The sequence below is a fragment of the Pygoscelis adeliae genome, unplaced genomic scaffold (genome assembly GCF_000699105.1).
Source record: "Pygoscelis adeliae isolate BGI_AS28 unplaced genomic scaffold, ASM69910v1 Scaffold3, whole genome shotgun sequence".
NCBI lineage: Eukaryota > Metazoa > Chordata > Aves > Sphenisciformes > Spheniscidae > Pygoscelis > Pygoscelis adeliae.
This window is the reverse complement of record NW_008824446.1, coordinates 400,055-411,345: the sequence shown is the minus strand read 5'-3', so window position 1 is coordinate 411,345 and position 11,291 is coordinate 400,055. Positions and strand designations below refer to the sequence as shown.

At 37.0% G+C, this 11,291-nt stretch overlaps 1 protein-coding gene across 1 annotated transcript in view; it reads left to right on the top strand.

Annotated features, from left to right (window-relative positions):
- The window catches only part of GPHN (gephyrin), a 211,087-nt gene that overhangs the window by 179,952 nt on the left and 19,844 nt on the right, over positions 1-11,291 (top strand). Inside the window, exons 17-18 of the mRNA XM_009321000.1 lie at positions 1,348-1,469; positions 10,798-10,869. Coding sequence (XP_009319275.1) covers positions 1,348-1,469; positions 10,798-10,869 — 194 coding nt within the window. The remainder of the gene's footprint in view (positions 1-1,347; positions 1,470-10,797; positions 10,870-11,291) is intronic.

Here is an 11,291-nt window from a genome sequence, read left to right as displayed (position 1 = left end):
TCTTTCCCTCCCAGAGCGGGATAGAGAGAGAATAGGAAGAGCAAAAGCAAAAGAACTTGTGGGTTTCCATAAAGTCAGTTGGAAGTTTAAAGACAGCATGAAGTTTGACCTATAATTTTGAGTATCCTTTGAGACAAACTTTCTGAAATCCAGACACAAACATAAACCCAATAGCTGTATTCTCATACAGCTTGAATATGTTGAATTTTGAAAGATTTTGAAAACTTTTAATATGTTGAATTTTGTCATCTGGTGGTGTTCTTATAACTTCCACAACCCCAGTGATGGTTACTCTGTGACTACTGGGTACTGTGGGTGGCTGAGGCCAGCCTTGCTGGGACAGAACCTTGCCAGATTTCATAATATAGACAGGGTGCGTCATGCAGGAAACATATCGCTAACCAAAGAACAAACCCAAAGAGCTACAAGGATTACAGGTGATTATTTTCTGAATAATATCTTCGGTATGACTGAAGGTTCTTGCGTGTCATTAAAGGGTCCTTTACTGATGTGGGCACTCTCTTTTGTATCATGTGTTAAAAAAGAACCTACACAGTGGGTTTCTTAAACATCCTATGGAAATCTTCACAAAAATAGAGCTGCTAGCCAAAGCATCAAAATTTAGCCATGCTCCACTTTTGGTTATTCTTACCTTACTACCTGTTGTAATTTTGACAGATACATTCTTATTATTATTATTTACCTCCTGTCAATATTGTGTTGTCCTTCTGTGTCCTACAAAAGAATTCCTAATATATGTAAAATATGTGTTTACATATGTATGTTTTGTAGTTTAACTTCCAAAATATGTAACACATAAGGCAATTGCCATGATACTATCTTGAGAGAAAGCTTTTCATCCAAAACAGTAATTGATATAAGAACTGAGCTTTAAGCTTCTGTTGATTATTCCAATACAGAGTGTTGTATTTAAAAAACATCTTTACTGGTAAGTAGACAATGAACTTCAAAATTTCTTTTAATATCTTTAAATCTGGTTAGAAACATCAATGAGGTTCCTTTAAAACGATTTAAATAGAAGCAATGGCTTGGAAACTTAAAGTTTGTGTTTTGATTTCTAATGTTTGAGATTAGAAGCCAGGTACTCATAAGGAGAAAGAAGGTTTTGCAGACATGAACCAATAGAAACAAAGTAAGCAACATGGAGGACTGGACTAAACAAGCACATTACATATCTTGCTAATTTAAATTCCCTAAATCACTTTACATGTCTATTTTATGATAGGTGTCTAAGAATATCCTGTCCAATCTCAAGAATAAAATTCTCACTTGTGTAAAGGCACAGTATTCCAAGGAGACTGACTGAGAGTGTTTCTGGTTTTATAGCTACTGAATCCTGAAGATGACCTCTTGCCAGGAAAGATTCGGGACAGTAACCGTTCCACTCTCCTAGCTACAATCCAAGAACATGGCTATCCAACAATCAACCTGGGAATTGTGGGAGATAAGTAAGTACCACATGTTAGTAAAGATGTCACTTCATATTCATGCGGTGCACTTTATGGCATCCATAGAAAAAAGATATACCAGAGAAAATGTCACTCATTGCAAGTGTCACAGTGTTGTGACAGGCTACATCTTGGAGAAGATATTTTACCCTTTTCATTAGAGAAATAAATAAGTCTATTCTAATATTAAGAGGAATCATTTGACAAAATTTTTATTGACTGGTGTTTATCCTGTTTTGCCTTATGTTTGTTGAAACATCTATTACTGCTGCAAATTGAATTTATTGCTGCACCATCACAAGCGCCATACTTAATACACATAAGAGGAAACAATTCTACAGCAACTATACTTTTTTCTGATCCAATAAAGGGAGAGGGAAAGTTTCTCTCAGAGTTTATTTTCCATGCCAAAATTAATTTAGAGTATAAAATTCCGTTAGATTCTGAGTAGCTGTCTTTTGGGGAAGGCCCCACTGCTAGATGTTGTTCAGCATTTCCAGAAATATGTCAAAGCATTTAAAAGAATCAATTTTTTTTTTCCTTCATTGGTCTCTCTACTTTGATTGCCACAGAGTACCCTGTAATCAGTCTTTCTGCTCATCTGACAGTGATTGCTCCTTGTTTCTCAGCGGTAGTGAAGTCACATCTCCTGTTGAGAGCTCTAGGATAAGTGATTAAAGTGTTCAGTCTTTTGTCCTTTGCAAGACTGTGCAGTGCCTGTCATCCATGGCTTGAGTTTCTCAGCATAACGTATTTCCTCAATTTATTGAGCCCCAAAGGCTTTGAACAGGCTTTCTTGTTTCTCATTTTGGGTATCAAACCAACTGACAGACTTGGTTTGATAGGGAGTTGTTCAGGTTCACCTCCACCTGTTTGAGAAAAAGGGTATCTCCTGGGGTAGTTAAAAGTGAGGCCAGATCAGAAAGAAAAAAAAAAGGAAATAGTGAATTTCAGCACCCACGTTTCACATTGATTGATGACAAAATTCCCAAGCAGGGAGGCAAGGTTACTGCTAGGGAACAGCTCATTTCAAAACCAGTCTTCCCTAGTGCAGGATTCAATCCAAAACATCACTAGCATGACAGAAAGTATACAAATGGGCAAACCACTGCGTGGTTTTACAATATGTGAACCAACCTGAATGGTGGCTCCAGGAAATGCAGTCGTATTTGAAGTATTCATGCAGGGAATGTGACACACAGCAACCGCAGCGGTTGTTGTGATCTTAGGGAAAGCAAACCCTTCTGGATACTCTCGCTGCATCCAGGCATCTTTTTTGCTTCTCTGGCCTGGCAAAACTCCACTGCTGGTCCAAATAGCAATAAATATCAAAAACCTGCTGCCCACAAATGCTTCCGATTTCAGGTGGAGATTTCATGCAAACGGAGTCTAAACTCATGAGACTGTTCTTTCCAGGAATGGTATCTAAATGTCCTGGATCTCTAGAGTGTTTTCTATATTACAAGGACCTTTTTAGACTTTAAAACACAGGTAGCGAAGTTCTCAAATAAAACTATTATATCCAGAGATCAGGTTCTAGATTTACGTGTCTGATAAAAAAGAAAATGGTCACAAAAAGGCTGTCAGCTCCTGAGAGTCATCTCTACATAAAAGGAAGGGTTGGCAGGGTTTTTCTCCAGCAAAATATTGGAGGTGGAACTTTTTGCTACCTGCATGACCAAAAGTTCCTGCTACTGTCATCAACGTTACTGTCAATATTGACTTATATACTGTCATTAACAGTGGGTTAATCCAATGGAAAAGGTGCTTTCCCTGAACATCTTTCTGGTAGCCCCTCTGCCAAAATGAGAATGTCAAACTTGTTTGTTCTTTACGGCCTTGTCCTAACCAAATAGGTATAGTCTCAAATTTGCTGTAAAGTCAACACATCAAATGGAGAGTTTAACTTAAGGTCATTGTGCAAAACTATAGCTATATACTCCATTGCCTTCAGGAATTTTTTCTGTGACCTCCTAGGCATAGACTGTCTGTGAAGATAATTAATCTTGAAAGCTCTCTAATAAATAGCAAACAATTTTAGAATCATAGAATCATTTAGGTTGGAAAAGACCTTTAAGATCATTGGGTCCAACCGTAAACCTAACACTGTCAAGTCCACCGCTAAACCATGTCCTTAAGTGCCACATCTACACGACTTTTAAATACCTCCAGGGATAGTGACTCAACCACTTCCCTGGGCAGCATGTTCCAATGCTTGACAACCCTGAATTTTTCCTAGTATCTAATCTAAACCTCCCCTGGCACAACTTGAGGCCATTTCCTCTCATCCTATCACTAGTTACTTGGGAGAAGAGACTGACACCCACCTCGCTACAACCTCCTTTCAGGGAGTTGTAGAGAGCGATAAGGTCTCCCCTCAGCCTCCTTTTCTCCAGGCTAAACAACCCCAGCTCCCTCAGCCGCTCCTCATAGCACTTGTTCTCTAGACCCTTCACCATCTTCGTTGTTCTTCTTTGGACACACTCCAGCACCTCAATGTCTTTCTTGTAGCGAGATTTAAGGCCCAAGAGAATTTTTTTACTTTTCTACATTTTACTTTTCTGTATTTTTTACAAATATGTTTTGTGACCCCTTTTTACTTGTTGGATGCTAGCTGAAAACCAGACAGCAAACATGTATCAGTGAAAGGTAGACAAGTGTCTGCTGTTAAAATGTTCTCTGTGTCTTGAGATAGTATTACCTTGGTAAAGTTCTTTTTAAACTTTTGGTTTCATGCTTGGGGAGTCATTTCTGCAGAGATAGTTACCTTAGCTCATAGAATAGAAATAATGAGCCTCCAATTGTAGAGTGATTTTGTACTTTGCAGTAAGTTTTGAAAAAATAATCCAATACTGTTGACTTAGCCGAGAATCTTCCCCACCTGATACCACAATTCTGTCTTAGCAAGTCTTCTGCTGTTCTTCTCACACTCACATGCCCAATCCATATATTTACAACAAAATGCATCTGCAGTTCTATTTCAGTCAAAGGGAAAATCTGATTATGTAAATTAGTTTGGTAATAAGTATGGTATTATTTCAGTATGTAATAAAGCTACTAAGAGAATGTTGCCCATACGGATATTTCAGTACATATCTTTTGGACTAACATGACTGATTTGATGGTGTACCATAGCACTTGAACAAATGCAAGAGACTTACCAGAGAGATCTTACAAAGGGTACAGTTTTGACATTTTAGTTAGCATGTTTATAGAAAAGATGAACAAGCCTTCAGTATCTGTTACATGGTTTACTGGAGTTAAACCATAGATTATGTGTGTTTGTGTGTGCTCATGTATATGTGCAGTTCATTTTGTGTGTATAATTTGTATCTAGACAGTGAAAAAGAGAAAGATTTTATATACCTGCAATACCCACAGATGTAGTAAAAATACTGGCAAATGATACTTTTCAGAAGGGAAAATTAAAAACTTGTAATTTTTCCTTCGACGGTATCACTGTAATGTATTTCTCCCTTCCCATATTTCACATTTGGGGTTTATATTCTTTTATTTATTTATTTATTTATTATTTTTTGTTTATACATTTTTACATTGAGTATATTTTTACTGCATTTTATTGATATGGTATACCACTTGCTGTATACCATAAACACTGAATGGAGTTTGAGAGAGCAGCTAATAGGGAACACAGTTCAGTGTTACTATTGCTGTAACGGGTCAAGTTTTTTAACAAGCATGGAAATTCTGTCAGTCATGTTTACAGAGCTAATATTCAAGCATGAAAATTGTTTTAGAGTAGTATTTGCAAAGACAAACTTAGAAGTAAGTAAGTATTCCTATATTTCATTTCAGCATATGAATTACTCAGAAGTGTTTAGGTAAGAAAATAGCTTGTCCAGCTGCTTCGAAGCCCAGGACTGTGGTACACATAAACACATTCCAACAGAGAATGTGAAAGGATAGGGAAGCACGTGGAATGTCTGAGGGTGTCTGCAGAGTAGTTAGGAGCACTCTAAAAATGCCTTTGTGTATTAATCATATGTGAAGTTATATTTTGAACTGGCCACTCAAGTCTCACTTAGCCTATATTTGTATTTTCAGTTGAAACCAGTATTTTACTTCTTTTGGGAGCATTTTAACAATTTCTGAGATTGTCATTGTTTGTTTCCATTCTCATAAATTGTATATATGACTCAATATTCAAAATGAAAAACAGCAAGTCCAAAACATATAGATAAAATCTGCAGTAAAAATCCTAGAAGCAAGCAATAGGAGAAAAGAACAAACCTGGAAAATGCAATACAGCTGAAGTTATGTCTGGCTAGAAGCCAAGATGTTCTCTATTTGTGTTCTTAGCACGTAAAAACCAAGCTGTTTGAAAAGCACACATCTCTGCGTAAAAATGGAAGATATTCCATTTCCAGAACTATTCCAAACACAAGAAAAATGCAAAACCAAAAAAAGGAAGAACCCTTCTGATGTTGTTCTTACTGTTGTGTCTTACATCTTTGTCTGAATCACAAAATCACTTGCTAAAAAATTGCAAAAACAACTGGCCAGTTAAAACTGGTATTCCAATGTACTTTTGAGTGTTGTCTCATATAACAAGACCAAGTTAAAAAGGTTTCTAATTTCATTTTCTTTGCTTATAGTCTCTGAAATTATTTGGTTCTTTGGAAACCATTGATAAAAACAAGAGTTACATCTCTGATCTGATCTGTAGCACTCTGCTAACTTAATTATCAGGATATTTTTGTGTCTGATTATTTCACTTGTGTTGTTCTTTGTATTCACTGTTTATTTAAAGCTGTGAAATTTAGCCCTAGCAAAATCTGCTATAGCATGAGCCTCTGTTTTAGAAAGCCATCTTCCATTTTGACAGTTTTCCTTCTATGAGAGACTCTCTTATTAAACTCGCTAAAGAATTTTGATCACGTATGTAATGAATTCAATTTCCTCTGTTTTTACCTTTGTTTACATGAGTGCATTTTCCCTTTCTCTGCATTCTTGTCCCTGTTTTCTAATTCCCTTGCCATTTTTCTCAGAGACATGTATAACTAGCTGCTTCAAGCTGCATTTCCATATATGAGCCTGTGATTTCACAATGGAGAGGGAAAGAATCTCTCTCTCCCCTTAGGAGAAACATTTAGGAAATTCATATTATCTGCTCAGTTGCTTTAAAAATTTATCAGAATAGTTATAAAATCAGCAGCATGTGAGCGTTTTTCGACATTATAAGTGATTAGTTTCTCATTTATATATCTCTCTTTTATGACATATTGTTTGACATAGAGCTCCTAAGTGACAGGTAAACCGATTAAAAATCACCCTTGCTATTTTGACAGCGTTACTGTATGATATCCCTAAAATAAAGGCTTTGAAAGAGTCCCTTCAGATTTTGGAAGGGATACTAAGATCTTATTCAGGGATTTAGTCTGCTTGAATTTTATGTTTGCCATCCAAAAAGAGGTTTAAATCTTATGTACTTGTGTGGGTTGCATGTAATTACCAGTATTATAATTCAGATGGAACATCTGGAGTGGAGGGATAAGAGCGGGGAAACCGCTCTAACTCCAAAATTTCTCATGCAATATCGACTTGACATATATCATCTTATGAGTTAGAATATAAGTTATAGGCAGAATTCAGCCACAGAATCCTAGCCTCTCCCTGCACCAGTTTAATGTCCAACTTGGGTACAATCAAATATACTGTGAACAGAATTAGTAGTAGTAGTAGTAGTAGTATCATTTAACAAATGACTGCAAGAAAAGGCTTATTAGAGAAAAGGCCTCAAATCAAATGTCACAATATTAGTTTTTGCTAAAGTGACTTCTGTTCTAGATCTGCTCAAAGAATGATGGTGTTACAAAGTGTGATCATAGCCTAATGAATCCAGGGACACTGGGTATCGCTTTGAAGGTGATTCAGATATGGAGGTCCTGTCTTTCATTGTGCCCTGTCAAGAAGAATATTCTCCTTTTCAAGCAGAAATGTTTAATATCTGTCACAACTCTTGATAATCATTAGGGCAAACTTCAGATACGTTGTCATATGTGACAAGTCATCTCATCTAATGCACATATTCAAAAAACACAAAGAAACATCTGAGCCAAAACAGAAGTGAAAAAAAGAACTAGTGAAATGGGGCAGTGCAAGTCCCAGGGGATCTTCTGTACCAGTAGGAAACTACATAGTGTGACAGGTAATAAAATTTCATGCTGTAGAGGTGACAGGTGCAAAGCTAATGCACAACAGCGTGTCATTCTCCTAATTGTCCTCAACACAAGCATGGACTTCTTCCTGAATTAGCATTTATAGAATCACAGCCCAGTAGTAGAACATGACACTAAAGACCAAATAGTAGAGAGGACAGAATACTGTGAAAATCCTCCTATATTTGAAAACAGAGGGAATTTGTAACTGTATTTGTTGGAGTGAAATAAAAACTACTGTAGTCTATTTTTGAGGCATATGTTAACATTTTAAAAAATACCTGGAGACATAAGTTCTGTTTCCAAAAGAACTTCAGCCTCTAGGAGCCAAAATAGCATTTGCTTAAATGACTTTCAACCTCCTTAATATCTAGATCATACGTAGGAATTTGGGTTCCCAAGTCACCGAGAAATTTTTGAGGATTGAATTTTTACTATTAATAGCCTAGAAGAAAATAATTAAAACTAATAAAGGCAGTAGATACAGAAAGATCAAAGAAGTGGTGAATGTTGAAGATGGGTCACTGTGTCAGCGATATGAATCACTCAGAAAACTGGTTATTAGTGTATTATTAATACAAGTATGAATTGATATATATAGGACTAAAGAATGTAAGTAAAATTTACAGGATGGAGGATTATATCCTGAAAAGTAAAGATTTAGGAGAAGATTTGAGAATCATAGCAAGTGATCTGCTAAATACAAGTTCTAGCATATGTATAAAGAGCTAAGTCTCCTGTAGAAGTAGAAGGTTATTTTTGACTTTACCTTTGTATTCCCAGGACAAGAAGACAACAGTATATTGTACAGAATTCAGAGGAGAACCATTAAATTTTTTAAGTGGTTGAAAGATGGACCGTATACTCCAACAGTATCAGAACTCGGGCTGTTTAGTTCAACAAAGATATTCTTACAAGATGACTTGATTACATTCCAATAATACTGAGCCACATGGAGAAAAAACTTTTAATAAAGTTTCTATTTCAGCAGCAATGGCTAGATATTAAAGTTAGGCTAATTCAGACTGTAAATAAAGCATAATTTTAACAATGAAAGTCATTGTGATTAGAAAACTAGATCAAATGCTTTGATAGATACTCATTTCAGTGCAAGATTGGATATTTATTTAAATGTCATCTACAGTTCAAACAGAAGCAAGTTCAGGGAGGTTCCCAGACTATATTAAATACCAAATCAGACAAAACTATCAAAATTATTTCTCCTGGTTGCAAATAATTTCTTAACTCTTACTTCAGAGCATTAAATTAATTTTCATGTTATACTAATGGACAATACGTAGTAGAAGCACAAGCTCAGAAGACCAGTACCAGCAGAAATAACACAGCAACAGTGATCTATAAAGACAGAATGCCAGTCAGAGCTTTGGCTATTTTGATATGTGATGCTCAAATGAATTTGAAACTTTCCGGAAATTTCAACAAGATGCTTTTGATTTCCTTACCTCTGTGCAATTCATTGTGTTGTTTAGAAACATCTGTAGTTTCAGCCTGCCTTCTTGGAGAAGAACATTGTGAGAGTGAGAGTACTCTTAGAGTTTAGCACCTTACTGGAAAAAGTTATTGACTTTTGAGGCTGCTGTCCGTAATGTTGATGAGTAAACCAGAAGCTGGGATCACTTACGAAATCTGAAAGTCTTTTGTATGTCACTTCCTGACACAGTGACCCTATTTCGAGAAACAAAGACTGACTTTGTTCTCTGGCAATGAATAGAAGAACAACTGAGGGACTGAAGCCATTTTAGGAAATGGCTATCTTGGGAAAACTGTCAGAAAGAAATGGACATCTAAACTTACAACCTGAATAGTTTTAGTATTTTTCCATGACTTCCAAACAACATTGGTACACATCTGATCTAACAGACCCTTTCTGTGATGACCTATGAGGAGGAGCCAGGCATGGATTTACAAGGTGACAAAGAGGATTTTAGATTTCACGTTAGCAGTGTCCGTGTGCATGCATAACAGTATAACAATAGTGCAGGCGCACTGGCCCACTCTTCTCCTCACATTCCTCAGTCAGACAGGATCTGTGTGTGCCCAGAAGTGATCTTTGAAATGATAGGCTGCCCCTGCTATGTGCAGGATCAGCTGAGCCTGGACTGGGGACTGGAGAGAGAGCTTGACTTTGTGGTTAACAGTTCAGCCATCTGAAAAGAAGAAAGGGCTCAAGAGTTGTGCAGTGACGATTCATGACCTGGTCCTTTTCAGTCTTGAACATCTTATTTTAGTTTTTTTAAAAGAGACATTTATAAATCTTCATGTCAAATGAAGATTTTTTACATTTTACATTTAATTTTCCTACATTTAAAGTATAAAAACATAATTTTGGCTTATTTCCTATTTCTGTTACAAAGGACACTATCTAAAAATTATTTCTTCCCAATGAAACTGACTTGGAAGAAGTATATGTAAAAGGAAATGCTGTCTTCATAAAACAGGAATTCATAGCAAAACTTTAATTGTTTTAAATAAGGTCCTGATAGCAGTAACTTTTTCAGTTTTGGACATTTTTTCTAATCCTGCCTCTTGGAGCAGGGTAGCTGGGTATGAAGCTTCTCATGAATGAAGTGGCATCTTTATTGACTATGGAGATATAAAACCAGGATAAATACAGCCCTTTCCCCCTTGTAGTCAAGAAGGTGACTTTTAATATGCATTGAGACCCATTTCCTGAATAAGAAGCTAGAAAGTGTGAGTAAAAATGTTTCAATGGGGCTCATCTCCAAGTATTTTCCCATTGTCTGTGGTCCTCCTTCCAAAATGTCAAAGTGTTTAACACTTCATTTTGCTTTGTCTGGAAGTCAAGAGTAAAGAAGTTTCTCCACAGACTCTGCAAGGAAAGATGAACTACGTATTGTTGGCATGCCCAGTTGAGCCTAAATCCTTCCATAACTTCACTCTTCATCCTTGTGAGAAGCCTGTCCAAACTATAACAGAAAGGTGTTCCCGTGCACTCCCTTTCTCTCCCATTGGCAGGCCTTGCAGAGAGGAAGCATTTCCTATGATGATTTTGAATATTCAGAGCCACCAAGGGGGACACAGCTGGGCACGGAGCATCCCTTTCACCCCAGGAGCCTCTCTCCTTCCCTGGCTCTTTATTATACCCCTTCTGCTTCCTTTACCCTCAGGAAGCCAGACGTTTTTAAAGAAGAAGGGACACAGAGCTTCCAGAACACTGCGGAGACAGGCCTACCAGATTGGTGAGCACTGTTTTTAAAACACTTGGGACGTTGAGGCACATGCATGCTCACAGGCAGACTCAACTAGGTGTCTGTCAGTGCAGAGCTTGGAGCACGGATTCTACCAATGGTTGCCATACAGAAGCAAACGGTGTTTTATTCTGTCCACTAAATAACACTGCCTTGTCAGCTAAGTTCTTATGCACCAGTGCACTGTAGACGCACATGGCTCCACAACGTTGATAAAATTAAAATTCTGTAATACCAAGAATGTTTACATTACTTGTCAGTAGCAGCAAACATCTTCATCCATCAAGGCTTTTACCTTTTAAAAATAGAGCAAATTAGGAAGAAACCTGCTTGAAGGTAGTAGTGGAGTACAACTCTAGGGAAGTCACTGTTATGACTCTTCAGTCATACCTGCATACTTGTTTTTCCATTAC